At 38.0% G+C, this 27,608-nt stretch overlaps 2 protein-coding genes across 8 annotated transcripts; both read right to left on the minus strand.

Moving 5' to 3' along the window:
- Positions 1-7,690: 7,690 nt before the first annotated feature.
- On the minus strand, positions 7,691-16,067 carry si:dkey-79i2.4 (verrucotoxin subunit beta). Of its 2 annotated transcripts, none has more exons than XM_048202465.1 (5): positions 15,735-16,067; positions 9,673-11,366; positions 9,489-9,515; positions 8,724-9,291; positions 7,691-8,527 (listed from the first exon to the last, which is right to left on the minus strand). In XM_048202465.1, the coding sequence occupies exons 1-5, from the start codon at positions 15,832-15,834 to the stop codon at positions 7,902-7,904; spliced, it is 3,015 nt and encodes a 1,004-aa protein (XP_048058422.1). In that variant the 5' UTR covers positions 15,835-16,067; the 3' UTR covers positions 7,691-7,901. The 2 variants fall into 2 exon arrangements, with proteins under 2 accessions (XP_048058422.1, XP_048058423.1); XM_048202466.1 differs by lacking the exon at positions 15,735-16,067 and adding an exon at positions 12,202-12,323 and having other exon boundaries at positions 9,673-12,093.
- A 4,428-nt stretch (positions 16,068-20,495) lies between these two features.
- On the minus strand, positions 20,496-27,362 carry LOC125275488 (interferon-inducible GTPase 5-like). 6 transcript variants are annotated; one of them, XM_048202472.1, is made up of 4 exons: positions 22,512-22,627; positions 22,095-22,160; positions 21,431-21,999; positions 20,496-21,211 (listed from the first exon to the last, which is right to left on the minus strand). In XM_048202472.1, the coding sequence occupies exons 3-4, from the start codon at positions 21,996-21,998 to the stop codon at positions 20,583-20,585; spliced, it is 1,197 nt and encodes a 398-aa protein (XP_048058429.1). In that variant the 5' UTR covers position 21,999; positions 22,095-22,160; positions 22,512-22,627; the 3' UTR covers positions 20,496-20,582. The 6 variants fall into 6 exon arrangements, with proteins under 6 accessions (XP_048058429.1, XP_048058428.1, XP_048058426.1 ...); XM_048202471.1 differs by having other exon boundaries at positions 22,441-22,621; XM_048202469.1 differs by lacking the exons at positions 22,095-22,160; positions 22,512-22,627 and adding an exon at positions 27,082-27,362.
- Between the last annotated feature and the right edge of the window lie 246 nt (positions 27,363-27,608).

The following is a 27,608-nucleotide window of genomic DNA, read 5'->3' on the forward strand; positions in this document are numbered from 1 at the left end:
TTTTCAAGAACATTATGTAAATTGGTAAACTATTTAGCCTAGGCTACCAAAACAAACACCAAAACTTAACATGAACTGTTAAAAATTATAGCAATTTATGCAAAACATTGATTGAAAGCTGACAGCCTGCACGTTTCTTACCTTGACTACATTCTTCCATATGGATCAGTTTTCTGTTCTGATCTCAACAAGTCTCTGATGCAGTAGAGGAGTAATGTGAGCAGAACACCTGGTGGAGGTGAGAACTCTTGCTGCTGACTTTTGAACATACTGTAATCTTGCAATAAGTTTTTTAGGCAGACCAAAAAATAGAGCATTGCAATATTCCAGACGTGATGTGATTAATGCATGAATTAATATTTCAGCATCAGCTAGAGTGAGAGAAAATAAAAGATGTGCTATATTACGAAGATGTTTTTAACAACAGAAGAAATATAATAGGCAAAAGATAGAGTTGCATCAAATAAGACATCAGACAGATGAAGAAGGCTTAACATGCACACTGTCAAAGGACAGGTCCATCCTTTTGACTGAGGTAGCAGAGCCAATCATCATTTCTTTGTCCCAGAGCTTGAGGACCACAGACCAGCTCTTTGTCTGTTATGGAGGCCAGCAGAAAGGAAACCCTGTCTCCAAGCAGATTAGACCCAAGGCGAGCCGTGCCCCCTTGGGGTGAGATCTCACCCTACTAGGAGTGCCACTTCCTCCTGGGTGCTGGCACATGTTACCTCCTTGGCAGACATCTTCAGAGCTGTGGGCTGGCCGACACCCAACATGTTTGCCAGAATTTATAATCTTTGTGTAGGGCTGGTATCCTCCCATGTACTCACCTCAAGTAGCCAGTAAACACCGGGAACCTTCTTGGTGTCTTGTTTGCTATTCCATTCCCCTCTTAAAAACTAGATATGTGCACCTATCTCGCTCCTCAGGTGAGTTCCCAAGCAAACCCAGTTGGAGTTCCTCCAGCACCCTGTGGCAGCCAGACGTGGCAAAGACATATGACTCCAGGTATAACACTCGTAAGTACCCCACACAGCAGGAGATTCCTAGGCGGATCCGCATTCAAGTTGCCAAACCCGCATGACAATTCGTTTTGGTGGCGCCCAGAGGATCAGCTCCACCTCTGAGTGGCGCCGTAAATTCTACTGTCAATCAGCGGATCCTGAGCAGACCCATTTCAGGTCTTTAGGTGTCAGGGTGATTAGGTGGCTTATGTGGAGCGCTGGAAGAGGCAGTAATAGTGGCGATCCCAATTTGTCAGTTCATTTCTGACATAACGTTAAACATGACAGACTAAAAGGGAACATCTCAGTTACATATGTAACCCTCGTTCCCTGAAGTAGGGGATGGACATATTATGTCCTGTTGCCACAATACACTACCGCTGTACAACCGCTGAGTGGCCTGGTCACTGACTCAGCTCCTCAGCGAAAACCTGAATGTGTAATTGCACGCGCCTCCGTATTTATACCTGCAGCACGGGGGTTCAGGTTTGCGCAATGCAAATATTGCACACCAATGTTCACTGGCTTGTTTAGTTTACACAGGTGATTGGGGTCTCAGGCGAGATCCCAATTCATCAGTTCACTTCTGACATAACATCTCTGTTCCCTCCTTCAGGGAACAGGGGTCACGCATGTAACGAGACATTTCCTTCCATATCATTTTCATTTGCCTTTTTTCTGTTCACTCGTAAGCCATGATTTCATCCATTCAATCATAGCCTACTTGTGCGAATATAAGTTTGATGAAAAGTCTTAATATCCAATCACATGCAAAGGATAGGACAAATGAAAACAATATCCATGCATCCGTGTGACTGCAATTGCATACTCTTTGCAATCTAAATGAAAATATACTTAAATATACTCATGCAAATATACTCATGTAAATTCAACATCCTGTTTTGATCTTTATCTTCGACTCATAAAGGAAGCATGAGTTTGTTTGCAAAAAAAGAGTGCACCAGAATCTAAAAAAAGTTTATACAATATACATTTCTCATATCCTGAAGAAAAAAAAAGAAGAAGAAAAAATGTAGGCACCAAGTAAAACCAATTGATTGTTTCTGATGGTCTTCTAAAGGGCTTTTTTTTACACTGCTCTTAGCCTCAGTTAAAAAAATATTGTCAATGCTTTAGATTACATCCTGCAAAGCACTGCGTAAGTAAAATGAATTTGCAGCATATGTTTCGGTAATTATAGTGTACCAATAAAATACGTACTTGTAGGTAAAAGGAAACAGTATGTAAAGTTTGGGGAATAAAGGGGTAACAACCAGGAAAATTAACAAATTATTTATACTGTAAGTATTTAAGAACTAATGGGTACTTATTCTGCTATTATGATAGGCAGCAATCTTACGTTTGGGAGTAATTTAGTGAGAACATACACTGTATACCTTTTTGTAATAATGTATGAATACATTTCTTTTTAAAATTACGGGTTACATCGCAGCGCATTTATACAGTAATATTTAGCAAAAGTAAAACAGCAAAAGTGCAGTTGTTTTAGTTTTTAAATTTTTTTTTTTTTTTTTCACAAACCACACAAAAAAACATCATTTTCAGCTTTTTTTTTTTTTTTTTTTTTTACAAAATACCTCCAGGACCCAGAATACATCTCAGACCCCAGAAGGTTAAAGCCCTGAAACTTAAAGTCCCATTTTACATTACTGCATTAAAGGAGACTTTATATAAATAAATTTGTACATTTATTTTAATTTTGCTGCCTCACGCTAAATGTTGTGTATGAGGATAGCCCAAAAATTCTGAACATTTCATTTTACAACAAGAAATATATTCCTGTCAAAAGTTTTTGAAAAAAAAAACTATATCTTACCAAATTATTCTGAACAATCCACACAGCAAGAAGACACTGACAGCATGTGATCTGAAATGAAGCACAGACCTTTTCCACTGGAGAAAAAAACAAAAGCAGTGCGTGAAATGCTTTCACTTTCACTGCCAAATCAGATCACCATAGTAACAAGAGTCAAAAATATTTGCATGGAGTTCATTTGTTGATATATGTGCATTAACACCCAGGTGCGCTGGTGGACCCATTTAACTACAGTCTAAATGTTCTGAGAAGATTTTGGTTCTGGTTTATGTGGTGTGATAATTCATGTAGATTTCTGTCTGTTATTTTACAATGGCTCAGTGTCTACAATACACTGCAAATGAAAGACCAGGGACATAAAATATTGCCACACAAACAGAGAGGAAGGCTACTCTTACAATATAAGAGTTGTATAAATGGCACAAAAAGCCACACAGAATATAGCAAAATGTGATCATTTCAAATCAATTAACTATCAGATGCATTAAATAAATGTGATGGCATTGAAAATCTTACAACAAATCCACCCAATGTAGTATTCTATAGATTCAATAAAGATTCATAAACCTTTGTACACCTCTAAAGTTGTTCATATGTAATGATATTCATTTGAGATACTTCAGTAATGTCAATATTGTGTGTTTCAGGTTCTGTGGAGGTGTTTGGTTGAAATCAGAATATAAGCACCACTTCGAGGACAAGGAAAGGGAATAGGAAAGAGAACGGAATTATAAAAGTTTGTAATATCTTTTGGGTTTAACTACCATCATCCCATGGATCTCTCAGACACCTCCGGATTCAACTGGATGGAAGCCATCATCAGGTGTCTGGAGAGTGTCCGTCCCCGATCCAGAGCACAGCCAGACCCAGAGCCCGTATCTCCTCCACGGACCGCGGAGTACTTGTGCGAGCCCCCCACAGATGGAGAGTTTCCACTGGCAACGACAGGTCAGCCAGATCCAGAAATCATGAGGAGAGAGGTGACCGGCGCCCCGGAACTGGAACTCCACCTGACGCCTAGTGGTGTGAGCACACGACATCTGCAGACAAGGGAGAGACAACTACGGAGAGGGAGGACTGGCTGATTGACTTCAGCGAGGATTCGACTCCCACCCTATCCCACCCGTCATCTTCATCATCGACATTCTACAAGGACTATACTATGGACTATGTTTTTCTTACCGCTCCTTTGCCCATGCTGACAACAACGCTCAGCCAGTCCTCCAGTACCATCACTGCCGGATGTCAACAGCCCTGCGCCGTCTCCGGGGAACCCCTGTGATGTCGAGCCGCAGGTCTCACATCCACCAGCAGCTCCCAGGCAAGGGGATCCTGTGGCTTCGCCTCCCGCTGCCGACCTCGTCGCTCCATCTCGGCCCGTCGACCTGCCGGCTCTGTCCAGGCTCCTCCCACCTACAGTTCCACCAGAGACCCTCTGACTGACGGCTCCTCTGGTATCCCTCGTCCGGCCGGCTCCCCCTTGGTCAGTCGTCCTTCCTCTTCTGCCACGGACTTACAGGCTGTCCGTTACACTCCGTCCCTCCACCCCTTTGGCTACAGAGGGTTCCTCCTTACCCTCGGGGTCGCCTCTGTCCTCTGGCGTCACCGCAGCCTTCGGGATCTCCAGCTCCACCTCCGCCAGTCGTCGCCAAGATGTCGCCGCGGTCTCCCAGGCCAGCGACGTCGAGGGACTTCGCCAGCTCTCCATCTGCACCCTGGAATCCACCTGCCGAGTCTCCTTCGGTTGTCCCCCAGATGCCGTCAGTCTGCCCAACACCATCTGGACTCCACCTATCGTCGACTCTGCCGTGGACTGTTGGCTCTGGGGAGCTCTAGGTCTGTGCCATCGGTCTTCCACCACCAACGCCACCAGGGGATTGTCGTCCTCCCTTCATCCCTCTGTCCACCTCCAGAACCCCCTCCGGCCCTTCCTCAGTTGTCCCTTTACGGTGCGAGGACGCGCCTCGCCGGAGGGGGGAGCTAATGTCACAGTAACCGTTTCGTCCCGTTTGTTTTGACTGTCACATGCTTTTGATATCTGCATTCACTGAGGCTTAAAATAGAATGGTATGCTTATTCAGAGCTGTGTTGACCTTTTTTGTTTCTTGAAGGGAAACTATTATAATGAAAGTACTTGCAAAAACATGAGATCATGTGGCATTAATCAGAAAAACTCCTTAGTTCTTGATAAATAATTATAAAATAAATAAACATTTAGTTTAAAATAAAATAACTTTATTTAAAGTGAGTATTTGGCTGATTAGAGTATGACAGAGTATTCAAACCTGTTCTGCAGCTTATTTATGAAAAGCAGTACAATAAGAATAAGGAGTGTCAGGACTTTTGTCAAATGCAGGCATTGCCTTAAAGGACCCGAGAGCGATTGTACACACCCAGGTTTGAAGTTAATCTTAAAAAGCAAAAAGTTTTCACCATAGTAAAGAGAAATTACTGAGCAATGTAAGGGAAACCCAACTTGAGGATAAAGTTTATCGAGGATAAACTTTTGTAAAAAAAAAAGACACAAAATGATGTAAAGAAATGCGAATTTTGAGCAAATATGCATTTGCAAACAGAATTTTGAGCAAATATGCATTTGCAAACAAGTTATATCTTCAAAGGTAACAATTATTATTCTATCAAATTGTATACTTTTAATCATGTCTGTATTTACCTCAAATGTAAGCTGCTTTAAAAGTAACAGCTAATTAAATACATGTACACATGAAATCTATATCATAATTGTCTATTAGATTTTTTTTGCCTATATTATATTTTTTTTGCCTATAATATTATTTCTTTCTATATAATTATTTCTAAATGCTCTTGAATATTCTTGTCATTTTCTACAATTACTTTTCAGTCAACAATGAAGCCATCAGCACGTTCCTAGCATCATCAGCGATGTCATTCAGAGCTCTCTTCAGCATTCTTGAGATAGTCAGATAATTTATTTGCGAAACGACTGTAATTTTCCTTAAATCTGCCATTTATGGAGACTTCTGGGTATGCTGATCTACAGCAGCTTTTGCTCCTTTGCTCTTTTGTTATGGAACGACGTCATTGTCCCGCATTCTCATTGGTTTGCTGGCCCATGGGGGATTTCATAGGCAGGATAAGCTGTGAGCAGACCGCTCGCCCAAGAGGAAAAATGAGCTGTTGCTGCCAGATCTCGATCACTGAAAATCACATTGTATTTGCTACAAAACATGGCACAAAAAGCCACACAGAACATAGCTAAATGTGATAATTTGAAAATTCAAGTGTCTGTGTCAGTTGCATTTAATAAATGAGATGGCACTGAACGTATAAATAATCTTATATTGATTATAAATAACCACCCAATTAAGTATACATAGGTTTAATAAAGATTCATAATCTTTTGTACATCCCTAAAGTTGTTCATAAATGATAGTCAGTATTTCAAATGTTGTTAGTAACATATATGTCAATATGTTTTGGGGTCTATGGAAATGTCTGGTTGAAACCCACTTGACAAGCAAATACCCATGAAATGGAATAAGAATAATCACCAAACCTCCATATTTACAAATGATTAAACATTTAATTTAAAATAAATTAACGTCATTAAAGTTACTATTTGACATTGTCCAAAATATTTTAAATCAGAAATAAACCACCGCTTCGAGGACAAGGAAAGTGAATAGGAAAGTAGATGAAATGCTAAAATTAGTTAAAACTTTTTTCTTTTTTTTTTTTTTGCTGGGGGATGGATCTTCTATTTTAGACACTAACTATTGTTATAGTCACGCCTGTCCCGAACTCCGCTTCCCATGATCCTCCCTGTTCCACACCTGAATGTCTTCCTCATTGTCTCTCTCGCTCTCCCCGGATTCCCTGCACCTGTTCGTCATCGTTACCACTCCTTTTTTATTGGACTCACTCCCTGCACTCCTTGTCCGTTCTTGTTGTTTGCTATTGTTGGTTAAACGTGATTGCTGTTCTGATTTAGAACCCACTGAATGTACTGATTCTCAGTTTCAGAACCTGCTCCAATTCTCCATGAGGCTGCTCCAACCTACGAACCCACTCCATTCCACAACCCTTTCCTTTGGTTAAAGCAGAACTAAGTAACTTTTTTTACCTTCATAAACAGTTTTCCAAGTCCTTACGATGGTTAATTGACTTGTAGTGGTGTGTTTGAGGCGAGCACTAACACCCTCTGACACGTCTACGCCAGAATACAGCACTTGCAAGTTGAGCTGCACCGACCCGACACAATCTCGCCTCATGTTCACGTTCACGCAAGAGTGACAAAATGCTTTACGGCAATTCAAAAACAATGTATATATTATGACTTTATAAGACAATTTCGGAAATTACCCACCTCCATCGAGTGTACTGTATTTGCAAATTACCCACCTCCTCTTTCTTGTACTGTATTTGCAAAACTACTACGCTGGTGAGCGTTGTAGTCGTTATAGTCCAGAGCTGCGCTTGGAGTATTTATGACAGTGTGATTCACTGGAGGAACCTGTAGGGGGAGCTTCGCAAATCTTACTGAGTTCCCCTTTAATAAAGACACCGTTTCGTAGAAATCCAATTCTGCCTTATTCCTGCTGCAGCAACACCAATTGTATCAGGGGTGGATATCTGCATTCACTAAGGCTTAGAATAGGTTGGTATGTTTATTCATAGCTGAATTGACCTTTTTTGTTTCTTGAAAGGAAACTGTGAATGAATTGTGAAGCAAGTTCTTTCAAATACACACAAGGTCATGTGGCATATAACACGCAAGAACAATCAGAAAAACTCCTTAGTCCTTGATAAATATTTACAAATAAACATTTAGTTTAAAATAAAACAACTTTATTTAAGGTGACAATTATTCTATCAGTTTTTATACATTTAATCACATTTCTGTATTTTACAGTACATCAAATGTAAGCTGATTTGGATAAAAGCAACAGATAAATTAATACATGTAAACGTGAAATCTATATCATAAATGTCTATTAGATATTTTGTATTAAATATCAATTTTTTTTGTCTATATACCCCCTTTAGTTCTAAACACTGTTGAATATTCTTGTCATTTTCTACACTTCAGTCTCCAGTGAAGCCATCAGCACGTTCCTAGCGTCATCAGCGATGTCATGCAGCGCTCTCTTCAGCATTCTTGAGACAGTCAGATAAGACAGTCCTCCTGCCACCACACTGCCAATAATGGGAATAAAGCTCATAAGTAACTCAACAGCATCTTCTGATATAAGAAAAGACTCAGCACCGAGCAAGGTTAATATTGAACTTGTGTTTATCCCTTGATGCAGAGGAGACTTCATCAGACTCTTCAGTTCCTCTACAGTTTTCCCAGATCTTTCACAGAGCTTCTGCAGGGATGGATCATCCAGACCAAACACACTGTAGTACTTTCTCAGCTCATCTACTATGGTGGCTATATCTGCAGTGATCGAAAGGCCAGGAAAAGGAATAGCAGCTACACAAGCAGACAGGAAAGCAACTTTTGGAATCTTTTCCTCTAGAGCTTTCTTCTTTTTCTCAATCTCTAGTGTAATATTCGGCAAAGCCAACATCAGCACACGTCTCTTATGCTGTGGAAGCTCTTTCTCCATCCTCTCCTGCAGCTGATTTAAATCATACTTGCCGAGCTCCCAACCAGAGATCAGGAACACGACAGGATCCTCTATACCGATCCTTCTCAGCCCTAGACAGAAACAGGAAAGGGCATCATGAAATATATCAAAAATATTTTATAATACATTTATAAATAACAGACTAAATTATTATCATTGTAATTAAAATAATTTTTACATGAGAAAAACATTGGTTCAATACAATAATCATAACATCTAAATTTCTTTGTTGCTCAAAACATTGTAATGTGAACTAAATAAACAAACCATTTTCACAGTCTGCTCGGATGGTATCCAGTGTCTTTTTCAGGTCAAAGTTCTTCTTCCTCTTTTCAGCAGTAATACAAAAGTCAATCTTAGAACGAACAAAATAAAACTTTTTCCCCATTCTCTTGATCTCTTTGGCCAGCTGAGTGTGGCATTCTCTGAACCGATCCAAAGCAATGATGATGAAAAAATCATAGCGTTCAAACTGAACCAGTTCAAGATACTCATCGGCTTTGAAGTTTGGTGTTCCAATTCCAGGAAGATCCCACACTTTCACATTTTTGTATTTAGGGTGAAGGTAAGCTTCAGCCTCCATAGTGGTTTCTACTGTGCCAGTTTTAGCAGAGCCTTCGTCTTCATCCCCTAAACCCCTGAATGCATTGACAAACGTGGACTTTCCAGAACCTGACTCTCCCGTCACACCAATGTTAAGTTCTACAAGATCTTGCTGTTTGAGGTATTCTTTGATTGTGTTTATCGCTGATGGGAGATCCTGAGTAGATATGCATTCTTTGAGATCTTCAAGTTCTTCCTGTGATATTGTAAAATATTCTTCAAATGCAGGCAGCTAAAAAAAGAATCACGTCAACTGTGTTATTAAAAAACATTGTAAACTTTTACAAATATAAGCATACAGGGGCTCAACATGATGAGGGACACAAAAAGTGCAGATTTGTTTTGGAAATACATGTTCTATGAAACTGACAAAAATATTTTTTCAAACAATATTCAAATGTTTTATTAATGTTAAATCAGATATCTTACCTGCTCTCCTTTGTTCCTTGTAGTTCTCTAAAATAAACATAACATTATAATTAACAACATAAGTTGCATATTACCAGTTAGATATTGTATTACAAATTAATCTACCATTACAAAGTGGCATTTATTGTGATAATTTATTCTAATAATTTCCCTCCATCTGATATTTTATGATTAATCATCATACCTCACTGATAACTCTGATGGCATCACTGTATATGTTGTAGTTCAGTCTCCCCACTGCAGCACATTTAACCTCATACTCGGTGTCTGGACTGAGATCAGTCAGAGTAACTGTATCTTGGTTCTGCAGTACAGGCTGAGATTTCCATTCTGTCTCTCTTTTCATTTTGTAGAGCAACCTGAGCTCCACTGTAGCAGGACATGGCGAAGCTACCTTTAAAACCACACTGCCATCTCTGACCTGTTCAACAATGGGACTGTCTGGTTTTGATGGAGGAGTGAAGCAAACAGCTTCATCACATCCATTTTCATACAGGAGAATGCAGGAACCTAAATTATTCCCCATTTCTTTTGATGAAATTATAAAATTAGCAGGTTTTCGGTCTGTTGAATTGATCAAGCTTTTAAACAACTTCAAGTTGCTCCTCATTGTATTTTTGATTTCAGGAGTGAGACATTTATTTTGCTTGGATTCAGTGGGGCTCTCATTGATGCTTCTCCTTGATGAAGGACTCAGGTAATCCTTTTGTTTAGAAAGGAGCACATCTGACCTCTCAAAGGATGTAAAAGTGTAGCAGACCAAATTTTCAACTTTCAGATCCATCAAACTTTTGTCTACGTTGATTTCTACCTTTGCTCCAAAATCATTTAGTTGCCTGAGCAAAGTTTTAAACACATCTGATTCATTTTCTTTCTCTTTCAGCCATTGTTCCAGATCACTTCCTTTGAATGGAGACTCCTCATGCTCGTGCAGAAGATCAGTAAGAGCTGTATCCTCTTCCATGTCCCTGCGGATTTTTGGCAAAAGAATCCCAAGTTTCTTCATGAGACGCAACTTGTAGTTGCAACAGTTTTGCTTCATGTTTTCTATTTTATCATTAAATGCAGCAAAAGTCAAAGCAGGTGTGTCTTTTAGAAGGTCACTGCATTTCATCTCAATTGCGCTTAAACTCTCAATGACTGATTCAAAGTTTTTCATTAGATCTATGCTGATGTTTCTTTGAAGTTTTGCCGCTCTAGTGTGTAGTTTGTCCAAAGGAAAAAGCCACACTCTCAATGGAACGACCAGTTCTTTGTTCTCTCCCAACAATTTTGGAAGTTCAGCATACATTTTCAAAGCATCTTCAAAAGAGGCTGGATTAGATAGTAACTGGAAGTCACCATAAAATGTACAACTGAATTTTTTAACTGCAGTTTTCTGATTATCATTCATGTTCAGATTGATATTTGCACCTACTGAAATGCCTTTTAGTTTATCCAAGGCAACTTGCACTTCTCCTGCTACTGTCTTTTCATTCTCATCTGAGGAAACTTCTCTATCAAACACAAAGCAGGCATCTGCCCCATACAGCACTGCAGTCACTACATGCGTTGCTGTATCATTCTCAAAGACCTCATGGTGAGTTATATTTCCGGAATCCAAGTGGTTCATGGTCAGTTCTTCAAACTTAGAGGTTGAATGATAATGCAAGGTCAGTCTTTGCTGTTTGAAGGACTTCTTGGTGTCATTAAGGAACTTAGCAGCTCCGCTAACATGAAGTAGTCCACCTAAAAGACTCAATTTCAGACAGCTGTCAATGTTTAGTATGTTAGATTTGTCTTCAATTGAGTCTGAAGCTGTGACTTTGAAACCTGTATTGATTTGGGGACGAGTGCGTATGCTCTGCTGCAGCTGCTCTTTATCCCAAAGTGTGATTCCTGCAATAAGAAAAACAAAAGCTTTTTTACTTTCAACAATTACATACACAATGTATGTTTAAACCTCAAAATATTAAAGAGACATGGTTTCCAAAAGTGCATTTCTTTACATCTTTCCATTGATTATATGCCTAAAACAAAATATAGAAGCATTTTAGCAAACTATAATATGACACATGCTGGTGAACCTTAGTGTCTCAATTTTGTCTAAGATTTGTTTTTATTGCAGTTTCCTTTTTTTCCCCTTTTTGAATATGTGTCAGATTTTGCCCCAGTTTCCTTAATAATACTGCTTTTGGGAATGGCCTCATCTTATCCAAGTCAACTTAACCATGGAGTCCACTGAAGGCAAGATTAATAAACAGTTTATTTGACAAACCACAACAAGCAAACAAAACAATGACTTGAACTAAACTTGGCAATAAAAATAACATAACCATAAACATAATCATAACCATGAACTTGACTTAACCATGAACTAAACTCACCAGTGGTTACACAAACAAAGTGTGTAGACAAGAGGCAATGGGAACATGAGTGCTATACTGAATATACACAGAGACTAATGAATAACAAGATACACCTGAACCTAATGAACACAGTGAACCAATCAAAACGTGACACATAAGATGTGCTCCAAAACAAGTTCACGGAAAATTGGGGTAGTGGTTAGAGTCTCTGGATCAAGTACACAGTAGGTGGCAGTAATGCGTGAAATTGGTGCGATCTGCCAAAAAAAGGGAAGAAGAAGAAGAAGTTCACGGAAAGGCAGAAATGGCAGAAAGCAGCATCCTGTTTGTTTGTTTTAGAATACAAAAGCACAATGATGTCTTACTCTTATCTGTATGACCATAAATAATGGAGTATAAATGAGCATTTTAAGTTGTTTCTGCTGTGTCCTGGAAATGGGAAGTCTCAGGTGTTGCTTCACTCACTGTCTCCTCCTGGAAAGGTGAAGTAGGCTCATACAGTACAGTCCAAAAGTTTGGAACCACTAAGATTTTTAATGTTTTTAAAAGAAGCTTTGTCTGCTCACCAAAGCTACATTTATTTAATTAAAAATACAGTAAAAAACAGTAATATTGTGAAATATTATTACAATTTAAAATAACTGTGTACTATTTAAATATATTTGACAAAGTAATTTATTCCTGTGATGCAAAGCTGAATTTTCAGCACCGTTACTCCAGTCTTCAGTGTCACATGATCCTTCAGAAATCATTCTAATATGCTGATCTGCTGCTCAATAAACATTTATGATTATTTTCAATGTTGAAAACAGTTGTACTTTTTTTTTTTCAGGATTCCTTGATGAATAGAAAGTTCAAAAGAACAGCATTTATCTGAAATACAAAGCTTCTGTAGCATTATACACTACCGTTCAAAAGTTTGGGGTCAGTAAGAATTTTTATTTTTATTTTTTTGAAAAGAAATTAAAGAAATGAATACTTTTATTCAGCAAGGATGCATTAAATCAATCAAAAGTGGCAGTAAAGACATTTATAATGTTACAAAAGATTAGATTTCAGATAAACACTGTTCTTTTGAGTTTCTATTCATCAAATAATCCTGAAAAAAATATTGTACACAAATATTTTGTACAATTGTACACATTAAATGTTTCTTGAGCAGCAGATCAGCATATTAGAATGATTTCTGAAGGATCATGTGACACTGAAGACTGGAGTAATGATGCTGAAATTTCAGCTTTGCCATCACAGGAATAAATTACTTTGTGAAATATATTCAAATAGAAAACAGTTATTTTAAATTGTAATAATATTTCACAATATTACTGTTTTTTACTGTATTTTTAATTAAATAAATGTAGCCTTGGTGAGCAGACGAAACTTCTTTTAAAAACATTAAAAATCTTAGTGGTTCCAAACTTTTGGACTGTACTGTATGTAGATGGCACTTGTATTCCTTCTCACTCATCTTTCCGTGATTTCTCAAAAAATCTTAATATTGAACTTTGTACACTCGCCATCTTTACTGCATGTTAGTGAACTCTCACACGCAAAGAAAATGGCAGCGTAGGCTATGCACAGCATGTGACATAATTAGGGTGACCAAACATCCTGTTTTCCCAGGACATGTCCTGTCCTTGCCGTCCCGGTTGTTTTTTATAAAGTGATAAAAAATGTCCTGGTTTTCATTGTTTTTCATTGGGCCATTAAATTGACCGGTATTAAGAGATTCTCGGTTTCTGAGATTTTCGGTTTCCGAAGGCGGATCACACATTAATATAAATGAGTTTCGCAGACATGCGCGATTGCACGTGCAACTGAGAATATTAGTTCACACTGTATCTCAAGACATTAGTGGATTATTCCATATAGGTAACTATATTCTAAGTGTCGTGGCGGACTTATGCCTAAACTACAGTTGTTTACTACTGTGCACATTCGCATTCTTTTAAGTTTTTAAAAACGCGCACTTTAAAACCTGTTTTCAGAGGAGGCGCTATATCTCAGCTGCCTTTGAAGGTGCGTTAAATGTTTTACATTTTCAACATTTTTACTGTAGCATTTTTAAGTTATGGATCCATGAATTTGACAAAAGCAACTTAACACCAAAAGCAGCGGAGATATAGTGAATCTAAATGGGCTAATAATGCAATTTCTCCTATAACTGTATTGACACATTTGTCAAATTCATGGGTCCATAACTTTAAAATGCTACAGTAAAAATGTCTGAAAATGTGCATGGTGACAGTCAAGTACATTGAGAATAAGGCTCTAGTACAACTTTTAACGCACCCTCAAAGGCAGCTGAGATATAGCGCCTCCAATTGGGCCAATAATGCAATTTCTCTGGTAACTGTATTGTCACATTTGTCAAATTCATGGGTCCATAACTTTAAAATGCTACAGTAAAAAGATCTGAAAATGTGCATGGTGACAGTCAAGTACATTGGGAATAAGGCCCCAGTGCAACTTTTAACACACCCTCAAAGGTAATTTAATTCACATTCACTTGTATAGCGCTTTTCACTATACATATTTCAAAAGAAGCTTTACAGCAAATTCATGTTTCTATGTGACAAAAACACATCAGTCTTCTTTTATGAGATGATATCAGAACGTACAGTTGTAAGATATACAAATTGTAGTATTTACTTCTTTTAAGCAAAAGTAGAGTGCATACAAAGCAATGATAACATGATCATTTTGTATAATCATCCATGTTTGATGTTCTGGAGTCCTTCATCTGAAGTCTTCATAACAGGCTGGATCCGAGCTGCAGCTGGTATAGTTTCTACCTTGTGATATTGAAATCTGTAATATTTGCTTGAATTATTTTTTATTCAATTGATTCATTAATGCATTCAAATGATGACGTGCAAATGATGTAATTGTTTTTTATATACCTTTGTAATTTTACAGTAATTTTCACAGATATCTCGGTGTTATTTACATTTCAGAATAGTTTTTTTTTCTGAAAATAGACAATAGCATAAAATGCGTGAATAAGAGAAAAACACGGTCCTTCAAGTTGAGCTGATGACACGTTCAATAAACAAAGAATACTAATTATGTTTTATGTGCCTTTATAATTTTGCAGCCTATTTTCGCTGATATGTGTTATTTGCATTTCAAAATTGTTTCTGAAAATAGACACAAAAAGCAACACAATACCTCAAAAAAGCGCGAAAAAGAGAAAAACCGCACTGTCCCTAAATTGAGCGTGAATAAGAAGCTACAAACGCGGAAGCGTCGCGTCTTTTAAGGTGGACCGGATAGCGTCAATAAGAAGCTGCGAATAAGAAGCTGGATTCAGCCTCGTGGCTATCGTACAACATTCAGAAAAAGAACAGTTTGCGCTCCTAAGGGCTTTCACACTTTTCCAAAAGTGGGCCTTCTCTCAGTTGACCCGCTGATTAATTCTTCAAGCAGGGTCGAAACATAAACATCGCATTCATCAATAATATGCATCTAGACAGCTGAAATGGAAAATGATGGGCCGCCTCAAGAACTGCCTGCTCTCGCCGCTGCACCTCTGAGCGCACCACGTCAGGTCCTGAAACATTTCTCTCCTCCACAGGCTGGATTAATGGATATTATTGGCCAGGGAGGCTGATGGGGGGCGTATGGGAGGGGGCGGCCACACCCCCCCGCACCCCTAGTTCTTACGTCTATGGCCCAATGACGCTACAATGAGCATTTACTACTTTTAAAAAAATGCGGGTCAGGTACAATATTTTCCTTTTTTTTTTTTTTTTGCGGTCCGAGTTGCGGGCGGGTTAGTTGAAAACGTCGGTCGGGTGCGGGTTGTTTATACATTGACCCGCGCGTCACTGTTGTGTATGTAAAGTCCCCATAAAACATGAAAGCACAATGTGTGTGTGTGTGTAGGTTTTGGTACCTGGTATTAGTGCATCTTTTCTGCAGTCATACAGCATACCCAGTTGGAAGGGTCTACCCAAAGCAGCAGTTTCAATTACATTCACTCCTACTGAATCCATTCTTAAGACAAAGCAAAAGAACGAGAGAAAATGACCAGTTACCAGCTATCAAATCATGTCAAAACAGGTAAAAGAACAATATAATGGTAGCACTCAAAACATCATATTTCTTTTAATGTATAGTACTTTTGTACTGAACTTTTTTGAATGTTATATTAAACTGAAAATTGAAAACAACTGAAAACAGGGTTCACAAACTGTCTCCCCCGGTTCCCTTTCGATACTTCACTCGTACTGCGTATAGGGAGACTTTTCCCCATACGCAGTACTCGTTCCGTATCTCAGGGAACCGAGGTTATGTTAGTAACCGAGTACGTTCCCTTTCGATACTTCACTCGTACTGCGTATGGGGAAAAGTCTCCCTATACGCAGTACTCGTTCCGTATCTCAGGGAACCGAGGTTACGTTAGTAACCGAGTACGTTTCACAGACAAGGCTTAAGCTAGTCCTAGACTAAAATGCATGTTTGAGCTGTTTTAACTGAAAGCAACTTGTACTGACATCTCTTAAAATATGTCAGTGCCATTGTTTTGTCTCAAGATGCACACCAGTAATGTTTTTTTCTAGGGTATGTTTATAAAAGCTACTTAAATACCCTAATTAAACTAAGGCCTAATCCTGGCTTAGTCTAAGCCCTGTCTGTGAAACCGGCCCTCTATGTTCACCATGTCTATTTCTGTATATAATAAAGAGTATAAACTATATATAATCACATCTTAGTGAGATATGTCAACATTTGAACCGCTTTAACATTTTTTTATGTTTTTTATTTCAAATTTATATCATTAGATATTTGAGTAAGTTGAAACACAATACTTAAGTTTAAAAGTGAAATTCAGCAATTTCTCTCAAAAAGATCCAGTCGTCACTGGTGCGCAATGAATTCTTGGATAGGCAAGGCTGTGAAGGATTCATCTATTGTATATCATTTCATGGGAAATGAAGGACGCATCGAGGATGCATTTGAAAGAGCCTTCGAATTGAGACAGCCTTTGTCGCGCTACTGTGATGCAATCGGCCTTTGAAGGATGCAGCCTCTGAATTGGGATGCAGCTAAGGTGTTCCCAAAAAGGCCACATAGGAGACTTTCCCTGCACCCCATACATTAATTTGATTCTGAATTTATGTATGACCTTTGCTATCATTCCCAAAACAGAAATCCTGTGTGATACTTCTCTTAATAATCAGTATACAATGCTTGTAAATTGTTCTAAATTATTTGTGACTATGTTTTGTGTGCATGGCACAATAGACCAGTGAGAATCACATATTCTAGGACGTTTGTATAAGATTAAACTAATTTGGTTCAGTTTTTTACATTTTCTACAGAAGACACAAGAAGAACAACACTCATTAAAAAGACAAGACAAAATATTAGTATATTAATATTAATATTCAGAAAATCACACGTGTAAAACTTTTAGGATTCTTGCCATTTGCATGTCCTCCCATGCCGTGTACTTTAACTTTTGCTATTTTAAAATCCCATCTGTAACAAGTGGCAGAGGAAAGTAAATAATTACAAACTTTGTTGCAGTCCAGGTACATATAATGGTGTTCCCTGATGGAAGTGCCCTTTTTTAGCAGGATAATGCACTCTGCCACACTGCACACAATGTTCACGAATGGTTTGAGGAATATGACAGAGTTTAAGGTGTTGCCCTGTAAAGTTGCCCTGCTCTATTGGATCTCAATCCAATTGAGCATCAGTGGGATGTGCTGGACCAATAAGTTTGATCCTTGACGGCTCCACCTCGTAATCTACAAGAATTGGAGGATCTGCTGCTAATGTCTTGGTACCAGATAGGCTACAGGACACCTTCAGGGGTCTTGTAGAGTCCACGCCTTGGCAGGTTGGCGCTGTTTGTTTGGCAGCGTGGGAAGGACCAGCAGCTTTTTAGACAGGTGGTCATACTGTTTAGTCATCAGAGTATTTTTTGTTTGGTTTGTTGTTTATTTATCTTTTTAATTATAATTTCTAGGTTCATACATATCTTCTCCCAAATACAAGTAGGCAACTCATGTATAAGCTAAATTATGTTATGGTTTAAATTTTAAGTTTTGTAAAATGATTTGCCCTGCCCACTTTAACAAACGACAATATCGATTTTTGGCAGTTATTACTGTGGCAATAAACAGCTGATTGTTGAAACAGATGATATTAAATCTTAACATCATTATTAAATCAAAACATATTGTAGGTACTTTTACCCTATTTCAAAATATTGGGATGTAATAGCGCTTCTGGAGTTACATTAGCCTACAATCAATCAATCAATCAATCAATCAATCAATCAATCAATCAATCAATCTTTTATTATAGACTCAAGGTAAAAATTTAAAAAGGAAAAACATTTAATCCGATTAAAAAGTAAATGGATACGATAGAATGACCTTACATTTTCAGTCTCACTTTTGAGCTTTCGACTCCCGAGGACGAGACGCAAGAATAGAAGGCTATACGAATATTAGTTTAAATACATTCAATAAAAATTAAAAATTAAAAATTAAAAAATCAAATTACTCTAATGTGAAACTTAGGCTATTTAATTCGTTAAAGTATTTTTAGTGTTAGATTTACTTGCTAAAAGAAGAAGAAGAAGAAAAAAACAACAACTCACAAATGCATTTCACAGCGTTTAAATAGGTTTCATTTACATTCGATAATCATTTGTATTCTGTCGGCTCACACTCCTATGTACAGGCCTAATTAAATGAGATTGCTGTCAACTGTATAGGCTACATTGCAATAGAGACAAGTAGTCCCCATCATTCTCACCAAATTCTTCTCAGCAGTCAGTCCACACAGCAAGAATACTGAAATGAAAAACTACTTGCCCAAAAATAAACTTTTCCAGGAACAAGGAAAACTGAACAACAGCGGAGCGAGATCCATACAAAAAACCCTTTCACTTTTACAGCTATATATATAGTGACAAGAGACACGTAAGTTAGTCCTATTTATTCCAAGTTCATTTCATTTGCTGACATCTGCGCATTATCAACATTTACTAACCAAAACGCAACTAATCAGAAAGGCGTGTGCAGGACTCGTCTCTGTTTTTCTCTTTCTCTTTAATTCGCACTCACATCAAAGAGCTTAGAACCCAAGAGGCGACACCCTGAGTGGCAACAGCCATAGACATAATGTCTATGGCAACAGCCACTAGATGGCGCTCCGGTTGCGCGGCCGCCATTATGGGGTGAAAATACTGTAGTATCTGAGGAACGACAGACAAGGGAGGCTTCGTTCTGAACTGTTTTAATCGGAACGCAGAACAACTGCAACACACCCGCATCAGACTAACTAACTCTCTGTCTGCCTCTCTTCCGGGCTCATTAACTTCCTGCCTTAACCCTAGAACTGCGGTGCAAAATAATAAACAGCAATTTCAAAAACAATTACAAAGATTCTGTGTGCTACAATACTAACTGGACCATAGAATCCTTCACATCTTACGCACCCAAAATCGGCGAATTTCACAACCAAATCAAAAGCGCACAAGAACAGTTTCGCCAGTAAATTGACTCCTACAATGTTGTATTGTCTTATATAGCCTATGTTTTATTTTACCAGTTGTGGAATCCAACCATTCAACCATCTGAGGAAGTTATAGCCTACTTTATTGAGTATTTCCATTTTATGCAACTTTACACATTTATTAATAGTAAATTAATAATTTAAAAAAATTAATATCATCATGTTTGCAGCGAACAATATATTTCAGACCTAGTGGAGTAATAGTATTAATAGGTCTGACTCTGAATTGAAATAGGCTATGTGCGTTTTGGATCACGCTACACAAACATAATGATCTTATAATAGGCCTACATGATGCATTGCTGTGTCCGTTATCGCGTAATTCCCACTTTTGGACACTTTTGCTTTAACGGACATTAGACAAAACTGCAAAACTGCAAGCTGTTATATTTAGCAAAGGTTGTGAAAAAAGTGGAAGGCTTACACAAAGTCTGTAAAATAAACTGTTAAAATGATTGATGATCACTAGTGATAGTACTTTATTCTGTGTTGTCATCATTCAGGTTGGATTTCAGCTTTAATGTAGCCCACTTTTTTTTTTTTTTAAGAAAGCAGCTGATATTGCCATAGAAATCAGTGGACTGCCGACTCGCTTTCACCCCAAAATGGCGGAACCGCATGGCTGCTGCTTGGCGCCGGTGTTGCAATGGAACTTTCTGTTGACTGTCGCTTCTTGTTAGTGTATATTCTTTGCTCACATTAACAAATTGCAAAGCTTTGTGAGCGTAATAATTGTATTTTCACGACGCTTCTTTATATTACATTCTTATATTCCTTGTGGGACTTGTCAAAATCAATGTTTCTCTTGGCCAGTCAGCGTACATTTAATAATTAATTTGAGGATTTCCAATGAAAATTCAGTTTAATACTTTCATGGTTGTGGAAAGGGGACGCAACTCAATGTATCTTTCCAAATGAAAATGATGGTAAATTAGTAAAATGTGTAGAGGGACCAGTTTGCAGTGGAGAATATATGTAGATTTGTGTATCATGATAATCATGATACACAAAGATATAGGCTGGATATAAAAAGTTTACAAACCCCTGTTAAAACAGCTGGCTGTTTGTTTTTTGTGATGGAAAAAAATGAAACAGATCATTAGAAGTTTGCACCATGTCATTTCATTTGATTTCTTTTTTTTATTTGTAAACATCCTAATAGCATACATTCTGTTGAATAGACCATTTTGCCTGTCATATTTAACATTTACACTTCAGTCTCCAGTGATGCCATTAGAAGATTTCTGGCATCTTCTGCTATGTCATTCAGAGCTCTCTTCAGCATTATTGAGACTGTCATATAGGACATTCCTCCTGCCACCACAGAGCCAATAATAGGTATGACGCTTAAAACATACTCAACTACGTCTTCAGCCACAGCCAGGGATGCAGCACCCAGTAAGGCTAATATTGAAGCTGGGTTTATCCCAAAACGCAGAGGAGACTTCATCAGACTCTTCAGCTCTTCTATGCTCTTACCAGATCTCTCACAGAGCATCTGTAGGGATGCATCATCCAGACCAAACGCACTGTAGTACATTTCTGTCTGTTGTTTAACAATGGCTAAATCCACAGCAAATGAAAGACCGGGAAGAGGAACTGTAGCCACACAAGCAGACAGGAAAGCTACTTTTGCAATGTTGTCCTCAAACACTTTCTTCTTTTTCTCATTAATCTCATGTGTAATATTCGGCAAAGCCAACATCAGCACACGTCTCTTATGCTGTGGAAGCTCTTTCTCCATCCTCTCCTGAAGCTGATTTAAATCATACTTGCAGAGCTCCCAACCAGAGATCAGGAACACGACAGGATCCTCTATACCGATCTTTTTCAGACCTAGAAGAATTAAAAAAGCATAAAGCAGTATTACAGTGTACATAATCATGTATTTTGTCAAATTATTATGTCATATTAGGCTATTTTTAGTGTATTATTTACAGCATATTTTTATATAAATTTACAAAATATTTTTACTTAGTGTGCAGCATAATATTAAAGACAATGTGATCTGTTTTCTAGTCAAAATATTGTCATGTCATTAATTGGATAACTAACCATTTTCACAATCCTCTCGGATGGTATCCAGTGTCTTTCTCAGGTCAAAGTTCTTCTTCCTCTTCTCAGCAGTAATGGTTGAGTCAATCTTAGAACGAACAAAATAAAACTTTTTCCCCATATTCTTGATCTCTTTGGCCAGCTGAGTGTGGCATTCTCTGAACCGATCCGAAGCAATGATGATGAAAAAATCATAGCGTTCAAACTGAACCAGTTCAAGATACTCATCGGCTTTGAAGTTTGGTGTTCCAATTCCAGGAAGATCCCACACTTTCACATTTTTGTATTTAGGGTGAAGGTAAACTTCAGACTCCATAGTGGTTTCTACTGGGCCAGTTTTAGCAGAGCCTTCATCTTCATCCCCTAAACCCCTGAATGCATTGACAAACGTGGACTTTCCAGAACCTGACTCTCCCGTCACACCAATGTTAAGTTCTACAAGATCTTGCTGTTTGAGGTATTCTTTGATTGTGTTTATCGCTGATGGGAGATCCTGAGTAGATATGGATTCTTTAAGATCTTCCAGGTCCTCCTGAGTTATTATACAGTAATCTTCAAACATATCCATCCTAAAAATAAAAAAAAAATCTGTCAACAGTGTTATTAAAAAAACTTTAGGAAATATGTAAAAACAGTTTATGCCCTGATTAAATGTCTCAAGTACCTTTCATGAGCTGGAACAATTTAGCTGAAACTCAACAGTCATTTATTTTGCATTTAATATTTTGTCCTATAAAGAAAATCCAGACATGGATCAGTTCCTAAATCTCACCTTTATGTTTCAGAGCACAAGATGCAAGAAGTGATGTTGTTTCCATCACAAATGTAAAATTCGCTGTTGTGAGAATTCATTCAATACACATGAATTACTAATAATGTAAAGCCTAACTGATTCATCTGGCAATTTTAATATTACATTTGATTGATTGCTAAAAGAAACTTGTATTCTAGCATATATATTTCATATAACAATATTGCTAGACACTTGATATAAATAAATGTATACATACTTGATAAATGTTTATATTTTGCTGCCAACTTAAGCTGACGATCATTGCAATGGCGCCTGTATGTTTCTTACCAAATCTTTCTGTGCAATTCACAGAGCAAGGCTTGAACACTTTGTTTGCGCAAACCCTTTTCCACAGTAGTTTCACTTTCGCTGCCGCTGCCACTGCCACTGAGAAAGGCTTGTTTAATACTTGTCAGAGCTATAGGACTATATATGGCCAGATTCCATTGGTTCATATCCGCGCATAAACACCACCTCCACGAGCGACGCAACGCGACACAATCTGTCACAAATCACAGCCAACCAATCAGAAGTGTGTTCAGTTCTCTCACTCGCAACACGTTGCACAGATTTTAAGTGCGTAAAACTAAAAACACATAACTTGCACATTCACGTTTTTTTGCGATGCTTGTCCAGATTGCATCCTTATTATGGTGGGCTATTACTTGTGGAACTTGGGGGATTTGTCATATAATATCAATGTTTCTCACCTTTCACTGTCAATAATGCGTCTAGAAAATGCCAAAACTTTCCACCAGAGGTCTCTGTCGCATCACTGTTTTTAAATGATAAACGGTCACGTCAGAACGTCTTATTTGCTTTTCACCCTCAGATGTCTGAGAAAGTATTAGCAGGCTCAGGTGGTATTCTATGCATTTACAGCAAAGATGACACAATGACCTTTACTGAAAAGCTCCTGTTAAATGGAGAGTCTGTTCATAAATTAGTGTGAGGGAGGAGAAATGGGGTCATAGCCTGTGACTACCTTGTTGAAAGATAATTGTGGAACAGATGCGACCGTTTTATTGAAGATAAAGATCATTGTGAGATCTGGATCTATTCGCATGACATATAGGCCATATTTGCTGCTTGCTTTATGCACTGCCCTCAGAAGATAACGTAGAAACTAAAGAAACCAGGTTACATAAAGCTAAGGTTTTCTATTACAAGAGGACTTGACCAGACATCTCTAGACTACAATAAACTATACAGTGAGTGCTTTGTTTGTGCAAAAAATATTAAACATAAACATACAAAAAAACATAATTTACCACTATTATTTGCAAAAATATTGATCTGCAACACGCATTCACAAGAGCTTCTCGACCATAGACTTTAAAAAAATATGGACGTAGTGTCCGTGACGTCATCCGTAGGTATCTGTAGAGCATTTTTGAAGCCTAAAGTGGGCCGTCGCCATATTGGCACTCCCGGATAACTGAAAATGGGCAAAGAGGCAGGATGTGGTTGGAACTGAGGTGCCTGGTTGCTGAAACCACACCCGCCTAGTGTGATATGACCAGGTTAGCTCAGGCTAAGGAGCTATCTATCTATCTTAGACACTAAAGATAACAAGTTATATCATTTAAAAGTTCTAGGGTTTACTGTCAATCTACAGTGTCTGTTTTACGATATAGATGCAACAGTAATATTGTAATTTGTGTCGGGTGTGCAAATGAAAACACGTAAAATCAAAATGGGACTTCATACCTTTGTAATGAAATAGCGATCATGAGATGAATCCAATCCATCGTACTAAAATGTCCATGAGCGTCCATTGAAAAAGCAGCACTTTTTGTCCACAAAAGCATTAAATCCATGAAAAATTGATATATTGTCCATTGTTTGCATCTCATTTCTTCTCACAAACAAATGAGCCCACGTCCAAAGTATAATTTTTCAAAATAGTGCGGCAGTTTTAGTTATAATATCCAAGCAGTGCTGTCGGAGTTTTTGGTGTCTTGAGATGCATATTCTCCAGTCATTGTCATTGTAGTAAATCTGACAAACAAAACTTTTAGCCAATGCCAAGACGATCCAACAACGTGTGTTCTGTTTATCTTCTGCATGTGTGAACATGTACAAAGACGTACATCTGTCTCGACCATTAAACGCACAGCAAGCCATATTATTTGATAATTGTATGAAATAATCCCGAAAAAAGCACAAACACGGCAGAGATGCCAAGTTCATCGACTGTAATTAGCTGAGGTGACAGACAGCAGCGGCAATCCACCTGTCACTCAAGTGGCCACGCCCTTAATTATGCAGACCTTTAAGTCTTAATATAATTGAAATGGATGAGTTATAAAAAAATTCACCCCGCTCAGAGTTGTCATGAAGGGCAAAATTAGCTGTATAGACCAAAACCACAATTTGTACCAGACTGTAAACATGTTTTTTCTGCTGTAAAGTTGGACATTTTAACATGAGGCTCAATGAGATTCTGCTCTCTTTTGGAGCCTGTCCCTAGCGGCCAGTCGATGAATTGCAGTTTAAGTCACTTCCATATTGGCTTCAAGAGAAACTGGGGGGGGTTGGCGCGTGAACTCAACACACATGTGCGAGTGTTCACAAGAGCATCACAACATGCGTGTTGTGTTCAGATTTGCGCATCAACACAACTCATATGCGCGAGTGTTCACGAGAGCATCTTGATGCATACATTTTGTGTTCACGCGAGAGCTGGAATTGTTGCGCGAACATGCTTTGGATAATATTATTTTGTAAATAAAATGGTAATGTATGTTTTTTTTTTGCACAAGCAAAGCACTCATGTCACTTTGAGTTTAAAATTGAGTTTAAGCCACTGGAGTCACATGGAGTGCTTTAATTATGTATTTTTCCTACCTTTCTGGACCTTGGATTGGTAGTTGCGTTGGGTCTCTATGGAGGGACAGAAACCTCTCAGACTTCATCAAAAAGATCTTATTTTGTGTTCCGGAGATGAACAAAGGTCTTACGGATGTGGAACGACACGAAGGTGAGTACTAAATAACAAAATTTTCATTTTTGGCTAAACTAAACATTTAATTAGGCCTACTCACCCTCATGTTGTTCCAAACCAATAAGACATTCATTATTCTTCAGAACACAAACAAAGATCTTTTTAATGAAATCTGACAGCTTTATGTCCTTCCATTGACAGCCTACGCAACTACCACTTAACAAAATATGAATCTATAACGTGCATTCATAAAATTGAGGTTAAAGTACTGGAGTCACATGGATTACTTTAATGATGTCTTTACTACCTTTCTGGGGCTTGAAAGTGGTAGTTGCGTATATTGTCAATGGAGTATGCTTTCAGATTTCATTAAAAAGATTTGAATTTGTGTTCAGAAGATGAACGAAAGTCTTACGTGTTTGGAATGACATAAGGGTGAGTAAATGACAGAATTTTCATTTTTGGGTGAACTAACCCTTTAACATAACTCCAAAAAGCTTGCTGCTGTTAACATAAAACCCCAGAAGGTAACACTGTGACAACCAGTTCATTTTGCCCATAACATCTACGTAGTTTCCTGAAAGTGATTTCAGATATTTATGTTTGATTAATTAATACAGACAAACACATCTTTATCTCTTTACGTCTCAAGGATGATGTTTTTCTTAATGGTTACTGAATTAACCCTCTGTCCTGCTGTTGATGGTGTAATGCTCTGATGAAAACAACGAGAAGAGAAACGAGGAAATTATAATCAATGTAGCTTCGTCAGCATTGTCCTTATCTGGAGTTTCTGTTTACTGAACCTTCTGTCCGCCCATTATTTTCCCCACAGTTGAGATTTGTATGTTTGTGTGCCCGATTCATCGTGTAGACTGTTATGTTTTATTTTGAAAACTATAGTTTTTGTTTAGGGAGTGTTAAGGGATAGTTGGGTTTAGATATCTCACTAAACAACTTTGAAAGCCTATTGCTCTCTCACACACAACCACACACAAACAAACTCACACGTTTGTACACTGTGTTCCAAGGCACATCCAGCCCTTTAGAATGTTCTGTCCTGCCTCAGCACTATTTACCAACTCCCCATGCTGCGTGACACACGTAACATGAAATCTTATACAGCTCACAAAGATCAGTTTCATATGCTGCAGCTGCTGCAATGTACACACCAATACAAATACACAATGTATTTACAGGTGAATAATAATAGATATAACACAAACACATGTTGGGTTTCCATGTTTTATAGGGACTTTCCTTAGACATAATGACTTTAGGTCTACTGTACTAACTGTATATTCTAACCCTAACCCTAAACACATCCCTCAGTAAACCAACCCACAATGTAGGGAATACCAGAACCACACACATTTGTTTCACTATATTAATAAGCATATTACATAGATTTTCAATTATCTTATGTCAGGTAAATGATATTTTTTATCGCCTAACCCAAACACTACCCCTAAACCTACCCATCGAAAACATGTGCAAAACACTAGATTTTACCCTCACAAGTATAGCCAAAAATGTACACACACACATACACATTCATATACTGTACATTAATTCATTTCATTTACAGATCATTCACATAACAGATAAGATTAGATAAGATATTGCTGAATGAGATGATATTTGGGGGGTTGAAAGGATACAACAGATCCCTATCGACTCAAAGTGTTTCAATATCATTAATAAGAGTTCTATTCTCATTCTCATTCTCATGGTGTTTGGAAAATTAATTTATTGTAATCTAAATAAGGCTAAAAAAAAGTCTGCATTTGACCATAGAGAGGCGCTATTGTGGTCCATACTGAAAGGTCTGTTGTAAAAATCCCTGCTTTAGTCTATAACATATTAATATTAATAATAAAATTCTTGAAAGACAGATACGAAAAGTCTTACATAAGTTTGTGTTGTTGATGTATGCTCAATGAAGTGGCACACAGGATGTGTGAGTTGGTCAGCACAACAGGCCAAAGGATCAGACAGGCACAGCAACAGCCGGTGGAGAACAAGGAAATAACAGGCGATAACCTTCTATCCTGTCCTTATGTGAATGACGTGAGAGAGTTCAAGCAAAGTAACACTCGTTTACTTGCCGATAACCTCTGAGTGAGCTGCGAGGAAAAGACGGGAAACCTCCAGTGTGAACTCACCAGCTGAAGAGTTTTTGGAAAAGCATATGACGTATGTTTGTCGCAGATATTCACAAATCAGATATCTAAGTAACACTATCTTTTAACACTAACTTTCTGCCTAATTAGAAATTCATTCGATTACTGGGCACAATTTGATATCGGGCTTCATCTGGTGGTTAAAAACAGTTAAATTTTTTTGATGGTTCTAGAGGAAGTGGATTGTTGCTCTTTAGCACATTGCATTAAAGACACAATATGTAAGATTTTTGCAGTAAAATATCCAAAAACCAC

This window comes from Megalobrama amblycephala, linkage group LG9 (genome assembly GCF_018812025.1).
Source record: "Megalobrama amblycephala isolate DHTTF-2021 linkage group LG9, ASM1881202v1, whole genome shotgun sequence".
Classification (NCBI taxonomy): Eukaryota; Metazoa; Chordata; class Actinopteri; order Cypriniformes; family Xenocyprididae; genus Megalobrama; species Megalobrama amblycephala.